A 23,663-nucleotide genomic window follows, 5' to 3' on the forward strand; every position below is an offset into this window, starting at 1 on the left:
CTGGCTTACTGAACAGGCAGAGCCGAGATTCGAACCCTGGTCTCCTGTGTCAGAGGCAGAGCCCTTAACCATTACACCATCAGCCAACTGCAGTTCATTGAAAACAACCCAGTGTTGAATTTGTGAAATAATGGGAATTCATATTCGTAATGGGAGAGGGCTGATGCTTAGGGGTTCCCTGATTCCACCATAAGCCCCCAGGACCTACTCCCAAGTATGTGAGTGTAATAACCAGGGCCGGGCCGAGGCATAGGCTGGAGAGGCTCCAGCCTCAGGGCGCAGTGTAGGAGGGGGCGCAGAATTCATTCAGCTGTCATTCCTAATTGTGTTTGAAACAGAAAGAAATAAGAAAAGGGGATACATGGCAGTGACTGCAAGCCAGATAACTAGATATTAAGGTGTTGGGGAGGTTGTGGGCCCTGTGGCGCCTCTTAGTCTAATAGCAATCAGTGTGTGACAGCTGGGGTGGGAGGGATAGAGGGGCGCACTTTGGTGTCTCAGCCTTGGGTGCTGTAGGACCTTGTCCCGGCTCTGGTAATAACTCCCACCTCCACTAGCAAGAGGAGGGGAAGAGCTCCTTGTCCCTAACTATGGGGAAGGGAACTTTGCCAAATTTGAAGACTTTACCCCCCCCCCCATTTTGCAGATTGCCCCTCAACATGAAGGACAATGTGGGTTAGCATTGATTAAGGCATGGACCCCAGATTGTGGGGGCTTCAGAATTCCTGGGTTTTACCAGCCTCAATGGGGGACTAGAAATGCATGGAGATTGGAGAGGGGCATGCTTATTTTTAAATTTTACATGTGTTATATTGAAATGCCAATGGGCACCCAAACATGCTGATGAGCACACATGTGCCCGGCCTCCTCCATTTATTTAGTGAATATGCATGGAATCCACCATCTAGCCAGTACTAGAAAGAAAATTATGTTACAACAACTTACCTAAAAAGTTTCAGATGATCAGCAAGTTTTGGTATGTCTGTAATATCCTCCTAATATGATAAAAGAAAAACAGAGAAGTGAGTTTTATAATTGAGAATGTAAAATCCAGCCATTTAAATACCGATAGTTATGTTTTATGATTTGATCGATTCAAACCAGTATTTGTAGTAAAAGCATCCACAGAAAAAAGAAATCTTGGTTGAAGCTTTTTTTTTTTTCGTAGTCAGCAACATAGGAGCGAATTCATTAAACACTAAGGCCCCTTTTAGGGACCATTCACACTAGAAATCGCTAAATGCTAATGCGAAACGCTGAGCGTTTTTCTGGTGCTTTTTCCTAGCGATTTTTCACTGTATACAGAGCGTTTTTCCAGCAATTAGCGTTTTGCGATTTCTAGTTCAATTCAAATACTTTTATTGAATCGCTAATCGCTCCAGAATCGCTCAGAAAACGCTGCATGCAACGCGTTTGCGTTTCAACGAATCGCTAAACGCTTTGATGAGAACACTTCCATGCTCTTTCATTGTTCACACGTTTTTCAAATCGCTAGCGATTTTCAGCAAAGCTGAAATCTCTCTGAAAACGCACAAGTGTGAATGGGCCCTAACATTTGTCTTACAAGTGTGCATTGTGTTACCCTGTTTTACCCCAGGGTAACACAACGACAATGTAAGGCAATGGGGCCTAACATACTTACTGTGTTACGTCGCGCCAGAAGTGCCTGAATGGCCGCTGAGACGCCGCAGCGGTGGAAGTGATGTAAGTGAATGGGCGACACAGAAATTTGAAATATGTCGGTGGCGGTGGTGCAGAGTGCATGTACAGAACTATAGAAATACAATAGGGAAACTTGAGAACCTACTGACGTACTTCCTACTCAGCAGGGAATACATCTCTGGATGAGGGCAATTGGGGAGGCACTCTGCTGCAGGGTCATATGAATTACATTTTTTGAGTTGCGATGGGGGCGGAGCATTGCTCCACAAACACACTGCACAATGGCAAGGTGTCAAACCACCCTGAAAAGAAAAACTAAATGAGTACCGTGTATAAGTCGACTCCAAAATTTGACCCTCTTAAGCTGGAATTTTTTATTGGCTCCAGTATAAGTCTACCCAGTAAAGTTAATGGCTGCACCCGGGGACCAGGAGGAATTGGCAGCTGTACTTGGGAACCAGGAGGGGTTAATGACTTCACTCCATAAAGTATAACAGCCATTAACCCCCTCCTGTCCCTTAAGTGAAGCCAGACTAACCAGCAAGGTCATGGTGACCCAGAACTCATTAGAGTGTGTAAGGGACTACAATGGTCCTAAAAGCCCCCTTACTAAGATGTTAAGAAAAACAAAAGTTTGTTTTCTTAAAACAGAAAGAATTTGCGATAATTCAGGTTGGAGTGAGCTTGAGATGTCTCCCAAGGCATCACTGCTGAATATATGCAAATTAACCATTGTACCCTTAGAAGCTAAACACACCTCCAGAACCGCTGGAATGCAATGATGTGTCAGCTTGTTAAATTGTACAGAGCCATAATAATCCAACATGCATACAGACTGTTTCGGATTGTTTGATCCTCATCAGTGCATGGCATGGATTAATTTGGCTCTATGCAGTAGGGCTTGTAACACCGAGAGCCGGACAGACTAACAATGGTTAATTTGCATATATTCAGCAGTGATGCCCTGGGAGACATCTCAAGCTCACTCCAACCTGAATTATCGCAAATTCTTTCTGTTTTAAGAAAGCAAATTTTTGTTTTTCTTAAGTGAAGCCAATAACTCTTCCAGGCCCCCAAGTGCAGCAATTATTCACCCCCCTTCCTGCAGCCCAGTATTTACCCCCCTACCCTTTTCCTCGTTGTTGTGTTCAGGACTTTCAGTCCTGTGCTTTCTTGGCATTTCCTTTATCAAAACAGTATCACTTACCACAGGGTAAATTGCTGCAAATGGGAATGTCACTATTAGTACACACATTACTCAGTGTGCTCAGTGTTACCCATGACTCGTGTATAAGTCGACCCTATACTTTTATCTAGTGAGCCAGAGCTAGGTTTCTAGACTTATACTCGAGTATATACAATATGGAGGCTGCCATATTTTTTTTTCCATTTAATACCTGTAGCTGGGCAGTTTTGCATCAGTAGTCTAGAATCACACACCTCAAACAAGCATGCAGCTAATCTTGCCATATTTTTTGTCAGAAACATCTGATCTGCATGCCTGTTCATAGTCTATGGCTAAAAGTATTAGAGGCAGAGAATCAGCAGGAGAGCCAGGTAACTGGTATTAGGAATAAATATGGCAGCCTCCATAGCCGTGTCAGTACATGTTCCTTTCAGGCCCTATTTATATTTAATGTGTTGAGTTGAGTTGCATTGTGTTGCATCCCGTTTGCCAAAATGGGACACGACACAACACATTAAGTATAAATAGGGTCCTAAAGTGAACTTATCGAAAGCCATGGAAAAAAAAGTATTCAAATAAAGTCAAGTTTTGTCTGAAATGTGAGTCTTCTTTGGGGAGGTAAGTCCACTACTACCTCACTTTTTAAATGATTTTTAATTTATTTTACACTACATTACACTGATTGGCGCCTCTGTTCAACTGTTTCTTACTAATAATCCTATAAGCCTAACATTTGTATAGCGCTTTTCTCCTGTTGGACTCAAAGCGCTCAACGCTGCAGCCACTAAAGGCACACTCAAGGGGCCACCCTGCAGTGTTAGAAAGTCTTGCCCAAGGACTTTTTACTGAATAGGTACTGACCCTAGACAGCATTTGAACCCTGGTCTCCCATGTCAAAGGCAGTGCCCTTAACCAGTACACTGTCCAGCGCCTATTACATCTATACAGGGCCCAATGTAACGCTTGGTAACTACTTTCTGACAAGGAAGGGTGAGAATGAGGTCAAAGAAGGCACCAACTGGGCCCCTAGAGACCCACTGGACCCCAGGCAACTGCCTAGGCTGCCTTGTGGATGATCCTGCTCTGCAGTCAGGTTTGGGTTAAAAATGGTGGCCCATGGTGAAACAATTAATTTTCGCCTCTGTATCCTGTTATAATTTGTCTTTCTAGATATACCTTCTTATGTAGTTTCTGTGATATTTCTGTAAAGACCCAATCACACTTGTATTCTTGTATTGTATTACATACACTAAGTCACTGGTCAGCCAGCAGTATGATCCCCTCATATTAAAGGGTCCTTCTGAGCGTGTAACAGGAGAAGATTAGTTAATGTCAATGCACTTACCAATATTTTTTTGGACTTTCCTCCTTCCAGAGCAACTTCTAGATTTGATAAAGCAGCTTCTATTTCATCCGTTTCTCCATCTGTGGTTATCTCAAAGGGCTCATTCGATACCGATAACTTGCTTATGTGATACTGTATTACATAAAGAAAAGCTGATCATTAACTCTGGATTTGCAACAATATTATATCTATATTCTTAGTAGGATTTGACAGAAATAACATTATGTAGTAATTCTCTACTCTACAATGCTTTTGATGTATGTAGAAGGCATATAAGAGGGATTATACTGTCTCTTGAAATACATTGAATTTGTTAATGTAAACCTTTTAATACTATTTTCGGATTGGTAGCTTTTGTGAAGAGAGAAAGGTGCACAGGACCCACCTTTTTTGGCCCAACGGTGTGCTCAAAGCCCAAAAGCAGCAGCTTGACTAGATCAAAAGAGAGTACAGCAGGCCAAAAGAGAGTACAGTCGGGGTGCTTCATCTGAAGCACCCCTATGAAGGGTGCGAAACAGCTGTCGACCTTTGTACTGCTTGTCACTCCCTTTCCAATTGCTGGCTGTGCCATGTACTGCTGTATGCGTTTTTAAGCTTTTTCAAATAAACAGGCATTTATAGATGCATGTGCCTGGCCTGCTGTACTCTCTTTTGATCTATTGTCGGATTGGTAGAGCTACAATTGGTGGCAGTAATGTAGTGGATAGCACTCCCACATTAAAGTGAGTTAAGCGTGCCCCCCCCCCCCAAAAAAAAGTTTGATACTTACCTATGGACAGGGAATGCTCTGGATCCTATAGAGCCTTCCTGTTCCTCTCTTGTATCACTAGTTCCAGCGCCATTGCCCCATTTTATGTGCCGCCGCACTCGTGTACCCAAGTGCTTCCGAAGACGGGTAGCACCGTTCTGCGGATGCACGAGTGTGCGTGTTACACGTAAGTTGGGACATAAGTGCTCCCAAAGCCTTCTGAGGACTCACAGGCATGTATTCGACCAATTGGGCGAGTACACACAATGGGAATGACATCGCTGGAAGTTGGAACTAAGGGAGCAAAAGAAGACAGGGAAGGCCCTAAAGGGTGCAGAACCTTCCCTGTCCATAGGTAAGTATCTGATATTTTTTCAGCTTTATACTCACTTTAAACTCAGTACATACGCTAGATGAAACTCAGCCGATGCGGCCAATAACAACTGCCTGAGAACTAGGGCCCACTTACCCCCCCTCCACTGCAGGACTTTACTCCCCCCCCCCCCAAATAGAGCAGGACTCGTCCATTGCTTGCAAGTGAACAATGCACCTGCATTGCCTCCTACAATATTACCTGAGGGATTACCTGAGGGATCCCCGTCAGGCGACATTGATTGAGCGTGTGTATGGGGCATTGCAGTGCTGGGTGCCTGGCTCGAATCTGGGTCAGGACACTTTTTATACAGAGATACAGAGGGGTTTCCTGTTGACACTTAGGCTTCCTCCCACATCCCAAAAACATAGATAAGTTAATTTGAATTACATTTCTATGAAGGACTATGACTATGGTAGGGATAAGATTGTGCACTCCTCTGAACAGTTAGTGGCAAAACGATATACTTTTTAAAGTGCTGCAGAAATTATCAGCTGACGTACCATCGGCAGAAAAAAAAAATTATAAACTTACTCCATTCAAATTTTCTCCCATTCTATATACTGCATTCCCACTTTTGTTCTAATTGTGGACCAAGGCCCATATGCAATTCACTTTTTCTCCTGACTTTTCACCTATGTGATATTTTTAAACTTGTCAATAAAATGCCTTTTAATCCAATAGAAAGCAAGAAAATACACAAAATAATTTTGATATTAGTTTTTCACCCCCTTTTCAGTATTAATTTAGTTGAAAAGTTCTGGAAAGTTATTTTAAATCAAAGATGAAAAATTATCTCCCAGGGGAAAACTCAGGTGCAAAAGTGAATTGTATGTGGCCCCAGGTAACCACATTTGGAACTGTCCAAAATGCATGGAGAATTTCAGTAAACAGCTAATAAGCCAGTAGTTGAAGAATACAGCTTGGATATGGAATACTTGCCTGTAATGCTGCAAACATTAGCATCTCCTCCTCTGTGCAATCTATTTCTCCCAGTAGAATAGCCCATCGTGCTTGTTCAAACAGCTGGTTGATACGGACGGCATCATACTGAAGAGTAGAAAACAGACATAGACCTTTACATACGTGTGAAAAGGGCGCCAGGCAATTTGGGCGCCGGTTGAAGCCATAGTGGAATATCGGCAATACTGTACTAGTTTATTTACTTAAACAGAGGCTGGACCTTGGTAGGGAGAAACCTCTGGATTCTAATGAGGCTCCTCCCTTCCTCGTGTGCAGCACGGATCCAGCACAGCCACCCACGGACAGCAGCAGACAGCAATATTTACCTTTTGCAATCCAGTGCAGGCGCGATACCATCTTTCCCCTTGGGCTCCAGTGGAAATAGCGAAGCCCGATCGAGTCCACTCTACTGCACAGGTGTCTCATGCCTGTGCAATAGAGTGGACCTGATTGGGCTCGGCTTGATGGTACTGTGCCTGTGCCAGATCCCAAAAGTAAATTTTGCCACATGCCGGAGGCGCTATTGCGTCTGCATTCATTTTCAAAGGGAGCCAGCGCTGGATCAGGTCTACACAGGAGGACGGGGAAGCCTCATTAGGATCCAGAGGCTTCCCCCTCCTGAAAGGATACCTGAAGTGACATGATATAAACATGTGTATGTACAGTGCCTAGCACACAAATAACTAAGCTGTGTTCCTTTTTTTCTTTCTCTGTCTGAAAGAGTTAAATATCAGGTATGTAAGTGGCTGACTAAGTCCTGACTCAGACAGGAAGTGACTACAGTGTGACCCTCACTGATAAGAAATTCCAACTATAAAACACCTTCCTAGCATAAAATGGCTTCTGAGAGCAAGAAAGAGGTAACAAGTAGAATTTCTTATCAGTGAGGGTCACACTGTAGTCACTTCCTGTCAGGACTGAGTCAGCCACTTACAATCCTGATATTTAACTCTTTCAGGCAGAGAAAGAAGAAAAGGGAACAAAGCATAGTTATTTGTGTGCTAGGCACTGTACATACCCATGTCTATCTCATCATGTCACATGTCACTTTGGGTATCCTTAAAGCCATAGGGGCACTATTTTCCCTTATAGATTCTTTAACCTTCCTCTCACACTAACCATCCCCCTCTCCCTATTCCTAAAACTAACCCACCTTGTACCCTATGTCTAACTCTAGCCCTTCCCCTACCCTGCGCTTTACACCACTCATCCTTTTCTCACATTTTCCTCTTCCAGCTATAAGTCCGGTGCCTAAATTATTCGCCGGGCGCTGATGTAGCTGCAATTAACATTGCGGTCTATGGCGGCACCCAAATTACCTGCCTCACATGTTCCCCCATCAACAGGAGCGTATGCAGCTCACTGGACACAAGAGGTGTATTTTCAGCCAAACACCTATTGGCATTTACAATATACTGTTCAGGTATACAGGTATTCTATACGATACAGGTAGCCGCTTTCTATTTGCCTGATGTAGGATAGTTGAGTACCAGAGCACATGACTATAGAGGAGTTTGTGTGATTTTCATCAAGCTCAAAAGTCATCAAATGCAATAAAAAACAAGTGCAGGAAAGGATCTTTTTATGTTAAAGTCACACTGAAGCAAAAAAAAAAAAATGATATAATGAATTGGTTGTGTAATAAGGATAATTAATAGAACATTAGTAGTTAAGAAAATAGTCTCATATTTTTATTTTCAGTTACGGTATATGTTTTTTTTTTATAACATTGCATCATTCTCTAATATTTGCAATTTACACATTTACACATTACACTCAGCATTCTATATGATTTCACAGAGCAGGCTAATGACCTTTTGAACTTTCCTCTGCAGAAAAAAACTAAATAGTGACAGGCAGTTAAGATAATACACTTCAGAAGACAGAGCTTTGAAAGTCGGAGAGATCAGTGAAGCTCTTTCGCATAGAAAACAACTGGAGGTTCCTTTACACTTCCTGTACTGGAAACAATATTAGAATCACATCTCTGCTGCTAATGTTTTATTTGTTAGCTGTACTACACATACAAATCATTATATCACAAGTTTGTTTTCTATTTAGATTTGTATGAGAGCTAGAAATGCATTAAAGCCTGCTTACTCTAGTTTATCCACTAGATGCCACTCTATGTCAAGCTTTTGGATTTCAACTTTATAAGCAAATGGCTTTGTAGAATTTGGAGTTCACAAAAGACAGCTACAATTTGACAATTGCATTCATTGGCATATCACCCTAATTGTGGCTATATACCAGGCTAACCATTTCGTTTTATACAAGTGATTTAAGAGGCAAATAGTACACAGCACAAAGTAATGACATAGAATACAGTACTGTAAATTACTCAGGATATCTATATAATGCTGAATATTGCTATGTAGCCATGCCCTCCCAGTGTTGCTTAGCTTAGGCCGGGCATGGGAAAACTTGGCCCTCCAGCTGTCAAGGAACTACAAGTCCCACAATGCATTGCAGGAGCCTGACAGCCACAGTCCTGACTCATAAAGGCAAATGCATTGTGGGACTTGTAGTTCCGTAACATCTGGAGGGCCAAGTTTGCCCATGCCTGGCCTAGGCTGTTTAGCTATGCAGAATTCTTCCCCCAGAGCATTCAGGGAGACAAGGCAAAAAAAAAAAAATCTATTTTATTAATTCATTTTCACAGTATCTCTGTAACCTGACAAATCTTTTTTCTATGTGATTTCTCATTTCTTTATGCTGTAATTAATATCAGATGATTTTTTTTCCATTATAATAATTTTTTATTGAGTTTGAAGCATACAAATGATGATAGTATACAGCATTATTGTTTGTTATGATTGATAATACTAACCAATTTTAGCATAGCAACAAGGAATCATATATAGTACAATTATTACATATTGCTCCTGAAGGTTATAGTACAGAAGACCGATCATAGTGCAATTTGCTAAGCCGACAAGGCTGACACCATTGGTTCTAGGTGCTGTGGTGAGGGCTAACGAAGCCAGTGAGCCTAAGCTCCATCGATAGCCTAAATTTAGAAAGTAGGGGAACATTGTATAACCAAAGCAGAATATGAAATATCCTAGGCTACGAGTGAATATAACTTGGAACTCTACAGAACATAAACTAACAACAAGGGTTGTCCACTGAGTCCGACATAGTGTCGGCAATACTCTTTCAAGCATATATACTCTTTTCATGGAGCGAACTGTAACCAGGTTTCTGGGAGGGAAAAATTGAGTTGAGAACCTGCAGATCTACTCCTAATCTTTGCTTCCAGATTCAGATTTCTGTTGACTAGCGATAGAAGCGTTGGGATAGAGAGTTGGTCTGCGGATTTCCAGTTAGAAAGGATTAGTGATAAGGCTGTTAGTATAACATGACATATAGGAGGTTGTTCACGCATTGGCAGTTTTTCAAGTTCTACTAGGAGTAGTGCTAATTCTGGTGATAGCTGAAAATCATGCAGAAAAAACTTTTTGATTAATGATTCAATGTGATACCAGAAGGTTTTAATTTTTGGGCATTCCAATACCATGTGGATTAGAGTGCCAGTGTCTGAGGAACAGTGCCAGCATAGAGGAGACGTATCTGTGACAAAGGATGCTATTTTGCGGGGGGTGTAATGCCATTTAAACAAAAGTTTTCTTGACATTTCCCAGTGGGAGTTGCATCTTGAGTATTTATTGATTAAGGCTGAGGCCTTTAGTAGATGTTCCTGTGAAATGTTTAAGTTGAGGTCGAATGTCCAGGTGAGGGCATATTTTTGAAGTGGGGAAGGGTTCTTCCTTAGCAGTTCTTCATACCACGTTGATATGCCTCCTCTATACTCACCTCTATAGTTTAGCATTGTTAGGATTTTACTAGGGAATCGCGGGAGAACAATGTGATGTGATTTAATTGCATGATAAATTCTATGGTATGTGAATAGTTGTGAATGGTGTAGTTTGTTAGATTGTTGGAGAGATTTGAAGGACTTGAGGGTATGATTTTCAAAAAGGTTATTTAAAAACTTAATATTGACTGATTGCCATTTGGAAACATCGAGATTAGGGGTGAATTTTTGCAGAACATCGATTTGTATCATGGGGGTGTGTGAGGTCTCTGGGTCTGGAGGGTGTTTAAGGAAGTGCTCCCATGCTTTCAGTGTTGCTTGTACAGTGGGGTAAGGAGATCGTGGGAAAGGGGAGCCCAGTGCTACAGCTAAGAGTATTTTTCTGAGAGGGGAGCCTAGTAAGCTTTTTTTGATGGACACCCAAGGTTTAGGGGAGTCTGGCGACCACCAATGTCTGATCGCATCTAGATTTGCCGCATAGTAGTAGGAGGTGATATAAGGTAGGCCCAAACCACCTTTGCATTTAGGAAGCGTTATTATATCGAAGGGGACTCTGATTTTTTTCCCCTGCCAAATGTAGTGGTTGATGCTTCTTTTAAGGTCAAGGAGGAATGATTTACGTAGGGGAATGTGTAATGTCCTGAAGATGTATAAAATTTTAGGGAGGAGAAACATTTTAAATGCCGCTATGCGGCCAGACCATGACAGGCAAAATTTGGACATCTCAGAAGTTTCTTAGTTGATGGTGGATAATATAGGGATATAGTTGCTTTTAAAAAGGTCAGCTGGATTACTTGTAAGTTTGATACCATTAATATCAGATGATTAAACAGGTAGTGGGACACTTCCAGATTCTCATGTACCTTACAGTACAGTAGATATGCATGCTTCAAAAGTCTCATCAGAGTCATTTGCATGGCTTCGCCCACCGCTTTGAGGCAATGCATCATGACAGATTCATTTTGGACAAGGGGAAATTAGCGGATTTAACTGACTTCTTTTTTAAGACAATACTGTACTAAAGCCATGAGGACGTTTTATATGTATAATATACAGATTTCAGAGCCGGGACAAGGTCCTTCCGCACCCAAGGCTGAGACACCGAAGTGTGCCCCTCCATCGCTCCCACCCCAACCATCACACACTGATTGCTACTAGACTAAGAGGCGCCCCAGGCCCCCAACACCTTAATCTCCAGTTATCTGGCTTCCAGTCACTGCTACGTATCCCTTTTTCTTATTTCTCTCTGCTTTTAAACACAATAGGGGAATGATATCTGAGTGAGTTGTGCGCCCCTCCTACACAGCGCCCTGAGGCTGGAGCCTCTCTTGCCTCTGCCTCGGCCCAGCGCTGCCAATTTTATATACAGACGCACGTAAATAATCTTACCTTTGGGTTCAAGTCAAAAAAGGAGTAGTACTTAAATCTGAGGAACAGCAAGTCCTCCTCCTGGAATCCCTGTTCCATGAGAGATCTTGAGGAGTCCAACCATCTGCACACAACAAAGAAACAGTGATAAATCCACCCAACAAAGAATAACAGTAGTACCTCTGCACACATCAAAGAATAACAGTAGTACCTCTGCACACAACAAAGAATAACAGTAGTACCTCTGCACACATCAAAGAATAACAGTAGTACCTCTGCACACAACAAAGAATAACAGTAGTACCTCTGCACACAACAAAGAATAACAGTAGTACCTCTGCACACAACAAAGAATAACAGTAATACATCCACAAAATGATCATAGCAGCAAATAAATATACTTTTTTAATCAGCTTGCTCAGGAGGTCACAAAAGGCCTAAATAAAAAGTGGACCTGAACTCTTGCACAGGACAGACGTTTAGTCTGTCTAATTACCCCTCATCTGTCACTAGTCACCACTGTAATTTGATCTCTCAGCTGTGTCAGCTGACTGCCACAGCAGATCAGCCAATTTATGGTACAAATCCTGCAATAAATATGCAGTGTGTCTACTTAATGCTTTCATGGAAGCAGACATAGGGTTAATATCCCTTGTTTACAAATTAGCTGCTCAGGACTGCCAAGATTCCTGAGCTGACACAGCGGAAAGATCAAATTACAGTTGTGATTAGTCACAGATGACAGGGCATTAGACCGGCTAAACTCTCTAAATACATACAGGGTGGTTTAATCTGTGTTTACCTTGGGTCCTGTGCATGAGTTCAGGTCCACTTTATTAAGTGTAAACCAACTTTCTGTTTCTCTTGTACATTATGGCCTCAATTTACTAAAGGCGGTTCTGAAAAATCCTTTTGTTTGGTAAAATATCGCATTTGGTATTTTACACCTTTTTTTTCAAATTCATCAAAGTTTTTCCTGCATGAGGTAGAAGTTCGGTAACAAACATGCTTCAATTCACTAAGCCCTGCTCGGTAAGTGTCACTTTCCAGCTGCAGAGCAGGTTAGCGGTGAGGCAGGAGGATGTGTGTAGTTGAAGTTTTCTGTTCAGTGCACCCTCAACATCCCTATAGATGTGCTGCAGTCACCAGGGGGAGCTCTTCTGTATAAGTGTATGCAGATTTTCACATCTAAAGGGATACAGAAAAACCTCAAACAAACTCTCTGTCCCCGCTGCAGCAAAGTCCCACCTTTCAGGTTGTCGGACCAAATCAGGATGAGGAACAGGGCTGTGTGGCTTTCCCTTTTGACTGCCTTGCTCTCCCTATTGGCTGTCTGTCTATGTTACATAGTTACATAGTTATTTTGGCTGAAAAAAGACATACAACCATCGAGTTCAACCAATACAAAGTACAACTCCAGCCCGTCCCCCACATACCCCTGTTGATCCAGAGGTAGGCAAAAAACCCCACAAGGCATGGTCCAATTAGCCCCAAATGGGAAAAATTCCTTCCTGACTCCAGATGGCAATCAGGTAAAATCCCTGGATCAACATCATTAGGCATAACCTAGTAATTGTAGCCATGGATGTCTTTCAACGCAAGGAAAGCATCTAAGCCCCCTTTAAATGCAGGTATAGAGTTTGCCATAACGACTTCCTGTGGCAATGCATTTCACATCTTAACCACTCTTACTGTAAAGAACCCTTTCCTAAATAAATGGCTAAAACGTTTTTCCTCCATGCGCAGCTCATGTCCTCTAGTCCTTTGAGAAGGCCTAGGGACAAAAAGCTCATCCGCCAAGCTATTATATTGCCCTCTAATGTATTTATACATGTTAATTAGATCTCCTCTAAGGCGTCTTTTCTCTAAACTAAATAAACCCAGTTTATCTAACCTTTCTTGGTAAGCGAGACCTTCCATCCCACGTATCAATTTTGTAGCTCGTCTCTGCACCTGCTCTAAAACTGCAATATCTTTTTTGTAATGTGGTGCCCATAACTGAATTCCATATTCCAGATGTGGCCTTACTAGAGAGTTAAACAGGGGCAATATTATGCTAGCATCTCGAGTTTTTATTTCCCTTTTAATGCATCCCAAAATTTTGTTCGCTTTAGCTGCAGCGGCTTGGCATTGAGTACGATTATTTAACTTGTTGTCGATGAGTACTCCTAAGTCCTTCTCCAAGTTTGATGTTCCCAACTGTATCCCATTTATTTTGTATGGTGCTAGACCATTGGTACGACCAAAATGCATGACTTTACATTTGTCAACATTGAATTTCATCTTCCATGTATGTGCCCATATAGCCATCCTATCCAGATCCTGTTGCAATATGACACTATCTTCCTGAGAGTTGATGATTCTGCACAATTTTGTATCATCTGCAAAAATAGCAACATTGCTCACTACTGCATCTACTAGGTCATTAATAAATAAATTGAAGAGCACTGGACCCAGTACAGACCCCTGTGGGACCCCACTGCTAACAGTCTCCCATTTTGAGTACGATCCATTGACCACAACTCTTTGTTTTCTGTCCATTAGCCAGTTCCCTATCCATGCACACAAACTCTTCCCCAGTCCTTGCATCCTCAACTTTTGCACCAGACTTCTGTGGGGAACAGTGTCGAAGGCCTTTGCAAAGTCCAAGTATATCACATCTACAGCATTCCCAATATCCATATTAGCATTCACTACCTCATAAAAGCTGAGCATGTTAGTCAAACAGGACCTGTCTTTAGTAAACCCATGTTGATGCTGAGAAATAAGATTATTTTCTACTATGAAGTCATGTATAGTATCTCTTAGTAACCCCTCAAATAGTTTGCATACAACTGATGTTAAGCTTACAGGTCTATAATTTCCTGGATCAGATTTTTTGCCCTTCTTAAATAATGGGAAAACGTGGGCTGTACGCCAATCCACTGGGACTCTGCTAGTTGCAAGAGAGTCACAAAAGATAAGATAAAGGGGCTTAGCTATAACTGAACTTAATTCTCTTAGGACCCGAGGATGCATGCCATCCGGGCCAGGTGCCTTGTCTATTTTTAATTTATTTAGTCTTGCCTTTACTTCTTCCTGCGTTAAGTATTTAATATTACAGTTAGAAGATTGAGACTCTTCTGCCTCTGTAATTTGCAACAGTGCTGTTTCCTTTGTGAAGACAGAAGCAAAGAAAGCATTTAATAACTCTGCCTTACCTTGGTCGTCCACCATTGAGTTCCCACCCTCATCCTTTAGGATTCCTATACAGTCAACCTTTCTTTTTTTAGAGTTGATGTACTTGTAAAACTTTTTTGGGTTAGATTTGATATCCCTAGCGTTGTTACCGCATGCAGAGAGCATGGAGAGAGTGAGTTATCGGATGGTTAGAGCTGGAGAAAAATATCGAACTCTTTTGCCCGATTTGCTGAATAAGTAAATCTTTGTGAATTGCAATTTCTTTAGGGATTTACTGCACAAGGTTGTAATTCACCTCACTAGTCGGCAATTCTAATTTTCTTTGCAGTAATAGGTTTAGTGAATTGGAATTTTGGAAGGTGATCGTTAAAATGAACTGTTTTCAGCATTATCGAATGCAGTAATGTTTAGTGAATTGAGGCCTATGTGTCTGCAGTTCTTTTTATAAGGTCTGGGCAGATGTTATCAGCACTCAGCAAGCTCTGATCATGGAAATACAGAGTGTAAACAAAGACATGGCTCATCATTGGCTTGTCTGTATTCAGTGTGTGCTGGAATGCTAATATGCCCAGATAGAATGAGCAGTGCAGACGCACAACTTAAGGGGCCCATACACCTAAAGATTTTCCCGCCGATATACAGCAGATTTGATCACTGTGATCGAATCTGCTGTGAAATCGTTGCGCAAACAGAACGATCGATTTCCGTCCAAAATCAATTGTTCCTGTCGATTCCCGTCGTTCCGTCCTTGCGTATTGCACATATGTATTGCACTGTCCACGTTTTGATTTTAGTGACTTTTCTACAGTAAAAAAAGAGAAAATCCTTCTTTGCATTTCCCATTTTAAAGAGTAACTGTCAGGCTACAAAAGCTAATTTAAACCTCTATTCTCCTGTGTTAAACAGTTTAGAAGGAAGCCAAAAAGGCAATAGTGAAGATAAAAATCTTTCTTACATTTGATGTGTGCTTATCAGCAAAGCTGTTATTCCCAAGCAGACGCAAGCCGCATACCATACTGCAAAGCATTCTGGGGCTCTCCCCTCGGCTGCTAATGAGAAGTTACAGGGTCAAGTAACAATAGCATGTAACTCAGTCCAGTGCACAGCACTGATAAATCTCCTGGCAGAGTACACTGCAGGAGTCCGCTATTGTTCCTAGCCACATGGCTAATTAATATTCACTGCAAACTAGTGTTATTCAGTAGGAGCTTTTCTGTGATCAGGAAGCAGGCAGGACACAATTGGCTTCATAGGAGACAGACAAACATGGAACCTGCCATAAGCTGTCAGGAGCATCATTCTCTGCAAATACTATATAAAACTTCTGTGAAATCCAAACGTGGACAGTGAAATGCATATGTAATGTAAGTACAGCCTATATTTAGCTACTGATATATGTGTTTATTTTCTCTGAGACCTTATACCTAACAGCTCCTCTTTAAGTGTGGCTATTTTGAAGCCAATCCTGATGTCATTTCCTGCCCTACTCTCCTCTGCCTGATTTGCCTGCCCTTCACTATAGAAAGTGCATTGTCTCAGCATGAGAAATATTGGCCAATCAGAGAGGAACAGAGGTGTGGGAGGTGAAAACAGGGGGGAAAGAGGCTTCAGCCAATCAGGCTGCATTAGTTAAGTCTGAGGGGAAGTAGAGAAGCAAAAACGGAAAACCCAGCATGCCCTGCAACATCCTTTTTGTGTACCAAATTGTGTGTGTACCAAATAAGAGTCAGGTAAACTGGAGAATGATCATTTATCAACAAGAAAAGTAATAGTGATTTTAACTTTTGGATTGCCTGGTTAGCATTCTTATTACTTGTTTACCAGATAAAAATAAAGAATTGATTTTTGATTTTATGCCCGACAGTTACACTTTAACCATCCACCGCCAATGCTTAACCCTAACCAATCCCCCACCAATGCCTAACCCTAACCAACCCCCTCCCCCCAACGATGCCTAAAACTAACAAATGCCCAACTGCAATCTGCGCCAATACAACCACCACCTCTGCCACTGAAAACGCTAATTAACAAGTGACGGCAGCATAATATTGATATTTATTGAGCGCCACTAGCACCCAAATTACCCCATTGTGGTTTTTGCGGCATTCATTTTAACATAGTGCCTCTGGCGCCCTTATTAACGGTTTTAATGAACTGTGCCTAAATGTATATTTTGTATAGGAAATGCAGAATAAAAATATTGTCTTTTGCTTGTGAGTGGATCCCTCTGTGTATGACCTGTAGTAACATTGTAAGCTCTGGAATCCCCTGTCATATGAGAAGCTATTGACTGTTACTCACCCAGCATTTAGTCTGGCTTTATGTTACTCACCCAGCATTGAGCCTGGCTTTATGTTACTCACTCAGCATTGAGCCTGGCTTTATGTTACTCTCCCAGCATTTAGCCTGGCTTTATGTTACTCACCCGGCATTTAGCCTGGCTTTATGTTACTCACTCAGCATTTAACCTGGCTTTATGTTACTCACCCAGCATTGAGCCTGGCTTTATGTTACTCACTGAGCATTGAGCCTGGCTTTATGTTACTCACCCAGCATTGAGCCTGGCTTTATGTTACTCACTGAGCATTAAGCCTGGCTTTATGTTACTCACTCAGCATTGAGCCTGGCTTTATGTTACTCACCGAGCATTAAGCCTGGCTTTATGTTACTCACCGAGCATTAAGCCTGGCTTTATGTTACTCACCGAGCATTGAGCCTGGCTTTATGTTACTCACCCAGCATTGAGCCTGGCTTTATGTTACTCACCCAGCATTGAGCCTGGCTTTATGTTACTCACCCAGCATTGAGCCTGGCTTTATGTTACTCACTCAGCATTGAGCCTGGCTTTATGTTACTCACTGAGCATTGAGCCTGGCTTTATGTTACTCACCCAGCATTGAGCCTAGCTTTATGTTACTCTCCCAGCATTAATCCTGGCTTTATGTTACTATCCCAGCATTGAGCCTGGCTTTATGTTACTCACCCAGCATTTAGCCTGGCTTTATGTTACTCACCCAGCATTGAGCCTGGCTTTATGGTACTCACCCAGCATTGAGCCTAGCTTTATGTTACTCTCCCAGCATTAAGCCTGGCTTTATGTTACTCACTGAGCATTGAGCCTGGCTTTATGTTACTCACTAAGCATTGAGCCTGGCTTTATGTTTCTCACCCAGCATTAATCCTGGCTTTGTGTTACTCACTCAGCATTGAGCCTGGCTTTATGTTACTCACTCAGCATTGAGCCTGGCTTTGTGTTACTTACACAGCATTGAGCCTGGCTTTATGTTACTCACCGAGCATTGAGCCTGGCTTTATGTTACTCACCGAGCATTGAGCCTGGCTTTATGTTACTCACCCAGCATTGAGCCTGGCTTTATGTTACTCTCCCAGCATTAAGCCTGGCTTTATGTTACTCACCCAGCAATGAGCCTGGCTTTATGTTACTCTCCCAGCATTGAGCCTGGCTTTATGTTACTCTCCCAGCATTGAGCCTGGCTTTATGTTACTCTCCCAGCATTGAGCCTGGCTTTATGTTACTCTCCCAGCATTGAACCTGGCTTTATGTTACTCACCCAGCATTGAGCCTTGCTTTATGTTACTCACCCAGCAATGAGCCTGGCTTTATGTTACTCTCCCAGCATTGAGCCTGGCTTTATGTTACTCTCACAGCATTGAGCCTGGCTTTATGTTACTCTCCCAGCATTGAGCCTGGCTTTATGTTACTCACCCAGCATTGAGCATGGCTTTATGTTAATCTCCCAGCATTGAGCCTGGCTTTATGTTACTCTCCCAGCATTGAGCCTGGCTTTATGTTACTCACCCAGCAATGAGCCTGGCTTTATGTTACTCTCCCAGCATTGAGCCTGGCTTTATGTTACTCTCCCAGCATTAGGCCTGGCTTTATGTTACTCTCCCAGCATTGAGCCTGGCTTTATGTTACTCACCCAGCATTGAGCATGGCTTTATGTTACTCACTAAGCATTGAGCCTGGCTTTATGTTACTCACTCAGCATTGAGCCTGGTTTTATGTTACTCACTCAGCATTGAGCCTGGCTTTATGTTACTCACCCAGCATTGAGCCTGGCTTTATCAATTACAGTGCGGGGTTGGTACATCTGAGCGAGGATTTCTGGAGAGGAGATTGGCTGGCTGAGTGCCAGGATGTTGCAGTTTTGCTCTGCCAGCGGACTGTCCGTGAACCATGTGATGGTGGAGGATGCCGGCGTGCCATTGACGGGATCATACATGGGGGTCATGGTCTTACTGTATAAACCAGGACTAGCTGCAAAATAGAAATATACATTTACCTTTTTTAGGTTTCACATAGGTTGATACAATGTATTTTTTTTTAAAGGGATTTTGGTAAATCTTCAGTATAAGTCTTTATTAAAATAAGTGTTTTTTTTACTTATCCATTTTAATTTAGTAAACAAAGTATTATTATTATTATTATTGATTTATAAAGCGCCAAACTATTCTGTGGCGCTGTACAAAGTAAGAAACAAACATGGGGTACATAATAATACAGACAATAGTGTACACCAATATACAAGATACATCATTAGTGACAAAATACAAAGAATGATATAAAATACAAATTATCGAATTGGTAATGACAGTGATAAAATTAACATGATGAATAAAGTGTATAATATAAAGAGAAGCAGTCACTGGGCATTTGTAAGAATATTTAAAAGAGGAATACGGAAGCTGCCATCTTTATTCCTTTATAAACAATGCCAGTTGCCTGACTTCTGTGCTGATGCTCTGCTCCTAATACTGTAGGTCACTGGCCCAGAATGAGCATGCAGATCAGATGCTCTGTACACGTGCTGGGTTGATGTCGTCCAATGGGGAATGGGACCTGATCCGTCAGGTAACATCGTTGTGCTGAGGCTGTACGGATGGGTAGAGGGGGGAGTCGAAGGGCTAATGGAGCAGCGCAGATGTGACATCATGAGGTGGGCAGGGTGAGCAGTGAGAACAAAGATGTTGGTGGTGATTCGGCCAAGTTGAACCGCCTGGTGGATTGCAGGCCACTCTCAGTGGCATAGCTAAGGGGCAGTGGGCCCTGATGCAAGTTTTACAATGGGGCCCCCCCAAGCACTCTATACACAACAATTGATACGGCGCACCAAAACCTGCCAAGGGCAACTACAGTGTCAGAGGTGCAAGAAAAGGATGGGAAACAGTTTGTTAAGGATTACCACTATTCAAAGCATCTATAGAAGTGATTATTATGAGCACAGGACCAATAGAGAGCTTATCTGTAGTTGAGGGAGGGCCCTTCGGGGCCCCTCTGGCCCAAGGGCCCCGATGCGGTTGCTACCTCTGCATCCCCTATTGCTGCGCCCCTGGCCACTCTGGGGCTGCTGTATACACGCCGATTTAAGGGCAGAGGCGGTCGTTATCAGTCACCTCATATGCCTTAGGCCTTAAAGCTCAGCATGATAGCCAGACAACTGGCATTGTCTAAAAGGGAATGAAGATGGTAGCCTCTGTATTCCTCTCACTTCAAGTTCCCTTGTCTTTTCCAGATTGAGGCCAGTAGGCCACTTTATGGGTACGTGGCCCTTTGACTTCCCGGTCAATACAGTTCCTGGTTAAAGCGGAACTGTAAAAACATTTTAAGCACAGTGTTTCACTTACTTGGGGCTTCCCCAAGCCCCCAGCAGCCGTCCTGTCCTGTGACGGTCCTGCCCGAACCGCCGTTCTCCCGCCGCCGCTCCATCCCGTACCTCGACTTGTAAGTTGAGGCCATCGCAGCCCTGCCAAGCGCATCCTTTCTTTGCGTTCCCCTCTGCAATAGCGGGGAACGCGAAGAAAGGATACGCGTGGCCAGAGCCGCGCAGGCGCAGTGTCCCGGCGGCGAGACCGAAACTAGCTGGCAGCGGGCGAACGGCGGCTTGGGCAGGACCAGCGCGGGACAGGGAGGCTGCTGGGGTCTTGGCAAAGCCCCAGGTAAGTGAAACACTGTGCTTAAAATGTTTTTACAGTTCCGCTTTAAGCTATTTGTAAGCTATTTGAAACTTGAGATAAATGACGTGATAAAGAGTGAGGTGTTTTCTTACCCAATGACCCAGAGCTGCCATTTGACCCGTCTAAGTTGATAACTTCTTCCACAACAGTGTCTTTAGCATCTTTCTTTTTTTTCTTCTTTACCGAATCTCCCATCGGCTTCAGCAAAGACAGTTCTTCAGGATGTCTAATATCTAGGGAACAAATATGACAAGGATGAAATAAATATATGCAATGCAAGACAGAACATTTATGGATTATAATGAACTAGGATTGTGAGCTTGTGAACCAAAGAGTTTGGGGGGAAATTGCTTGAGATCCAAACAAAATGTATCAAGTGGCCAATAAATTTGAAGTCTTATATTGGTAGCCCGTATAGCAGGAAAAAAACTTTTCTCTTTAAATACACACTTTCAATTATGACTGGCCAATCACTGACCAATTTTACCACCTCTATGTCGTATGAGGGTTTACCCACACAATCTGCTCATAGTACTCAATATCTGTTGACCCTCATACTGTTTGCCTTTTTCTGGTGGCACGATGTGGCGCGGCTGCCGCATCAACAGTTTGTAGTGTGAAACCGGCCTCGCACCAATGTCGGGACCTGAACTAAATCTCATCCCCAGTCCTGTTTGCCAAAATTACTTTTTATTCCCAGTACAAGGAGATAACACAGCTCAGTTACCGCTCTGTTTCTGCGGTACAAGCTTGATCATGTTAAATAGGACTACAGCTATGTCTGAATTACTCAGTCACATTCCAGTTTCCCAAACAGCATCTCTACACAACCTGCCAGACTCACCACCAGGCAGACACCTTCACGCCGCAGCTTACTATGCTCCTCTTACAAAACAATAGCAATTATTTTACTCAAACAATAGCCCATTTTGTGAAGCTGTCTCCATGCCACAGTACAAGCTGCCACTTGGAAGGCAGACTCTGCAGGAAAAACAAACAATCTAATGTGGTACTAAAAAAAAAAAATACCCAGCCAAGTATCATCTATAAAAGTAAACTTTGAAATACATATGAAAACATACCAGGGGCCATATGCAATTCACTTTTTCATCTGAGTATTATCCTATGAGAAAAATTTTCATCTTCGATTTAAAATAACATTTTAGCACTCTGCAATGGAAAAGTTTATCAAAAATAGGTAAAAAGTATTATCAAAATTATTTTGAACATGTTTTTGCCTGCTGATGGTTTAAACGTCATTTTATTGACAACTTTTCGCCACACAAATTTTTTATTAGATAACTGAAAAACACTGTAAGTCAATGGGATAGCTTACATGTAATTGTAAGATTTGTATGCAGGAAATAAAATGATATAATGCAGCAAAATTTTGCACATCACGTGTATTTGCTCATTGTTTCTCATTGACATGATGTGGATATTTGTTAAGAGCCTAGGCTACCACCTCAACAATATGTACCATAATCCCACTGACCTACTCAGCTAAATCCTTCACAAGGCCTGCCCGGTTGTACGTAAATGGTCATGCAGCCCTTTATTGCAAAGTAATAAAACACCAAGACTATGAGCGCTCAGCTAACAACCGGCCCAAAGATGCAAACACTGACTCAAGGACAACTTTCCGGTCTTAGCCATCACTGTTCAATATATGTAGTTGAAACATGATAAGGGCCATCAGCGAGGGAAGGACATTCTCCATAATTGAAGTATTGCCACAGAGGATGGGTCTTGCCCTATAACTGAAGGACCGCCACCAAGGGTGGGTTCTCCCACACCCCCACATAACCATAACAGACATCTGCAGACCCACCCCAACCCCCCATGTTTGCATTGACAGATTAAATTAGGCAAACAGACAATGAAAAGAACATTACTGTCCCAAATTACCATAACAAGCTAACTTGTGCTAAAGTAGGGTGATCGGGTAGGAAACATACAATAATATAAAAATAACAATGTACCAAAAGATTTAAAGCGGAATATAACCCTGCATTTCAACTTTGCTCTAAAACATTATTTACAGTATATTATATGCAACCAGCATTTTTTTTTTTACTAGACCAGCATTGGAAGGGTTACACAGGGCTTTAAAGTTCCTGGAGATTTCTGCAGACGCATCCGAAGCTGAAATAGATACATTTTGTTTACATAAATGTATCTAAGTGTTGAATGTGACTCATCTCTCTGACTGAGAAGGAGCTTGGAGGACAGCCAAAAAGTGTGTAACATTTATCAATAGATACATATAACTAAATAGAATGTAACAATCTGAACTTCTGCATATCTCTCCACGGAACTTTAAACCTCTGTGTTTAACCCTTCCAATGCTGGTCTAGTAAAAAAAAATGCTTTTTGCATATAATATGCTGTAAATAATATTTTAGAGCAAAGTTGAAATGCAGGGTTATATTCCGCTTTAAGAAAGGGGATATAGGAGTCACCAAGACTGTGAGCACACAGCCAACAACCACCCCCGTGATGCAAACACCAACCGGGGGAAGACTGTATGCTCTTAACCATCACTGTCTAATACATGTAGTTAAAACTCAATAACTGAAAGGCCGCCACCGAGGGTGGGACTGCCTCCATAACTACAGGACTGCCACCGAGGACGAGTCCTCCCCTATAACTGAAAGACCACCACCAAGTGAGGGTCCTTCCACACTACCAGATAACCATAACAGACCTTCGCAGACCCTCCCCTGCCGCAACAAGAGAGCAGGATACCTTACACTTGTGCAGCCCACCAAAAATGTACAGCTTTCTGAATGCCGTTCTACAACCCCAAAGCTCTGAAATCTATCCCATTGCATTTAGATGAAACCCCATCTCACTGTAAATACAAGGCAACATTTGACTCAAGATCTAATTGCCTAACCATCAAACTTCTATACCTGATGATAAACTGTGTCACCTCCCTGTTTAGTTTGATCCTGGCCTTGTTGTCTTTAATGCACTACACACCAAGTATTTTTGGCCACGATTTCAGACCGCATGACCAACTTATCTGGAAATTCCATT

At 42.3% G+C, this 23,663-nt stretch overlaps 1 protein-coding gene across 1 annotated transcript in view; it reads right to left on the reverse strand.

Annotated features, from left to right (window-relative positions):
• The window catches only part of FERMT1 (FERM domain containing kindlin 1), an 83,909-nt gene that overhangs the window by 33,528 nt on the left and 26,718 nt on the right, over positions 1-23,663 (reverse strand). Inside the window, exons 4-9 of the mRNA XM_068232504.1 lie at positions 20,714-20,854; positions 18,711-18,924; positions 11,484-11,586; positions 6,257-6,364; positions 4,194-4,325; positions 946-995 (exon numbers count right to left, since the gene is read on the reverse strand). Coding sequence (XP_068088605.1) covers positions 946-995; positions 4,194-4,325; positions 6,257-6,364; positions 11,484-11,586; positions 18,711-18,924; positions 20,714-20,854 — 748 coding nt within the window. The remainder of the gene's footprint in view (positions 1-945; positions 996-4,193; positions 4,326-6,256; positions 6,365-11,483; positions 11,587-18,710; positions 18,925-20,713; positions 20,855-23,663) is intronic.

The sequence above is a fragment of the Hyperolius riggenbachi genome, chromosome 4 (assembly GCF_040937935.1).
Source record: "Hyperolius riggenbachi isolate aHypRig1 chromosome 4, aHypRig1.pri, whole genome shotgun sequence".
Classification (NCBI taxonomy): Eukaryota; Metazoa; Chordata; class Amphibia; order Anura; family Hyperoliidae; genus Hyperolius; species Hyperolius riggenbachi.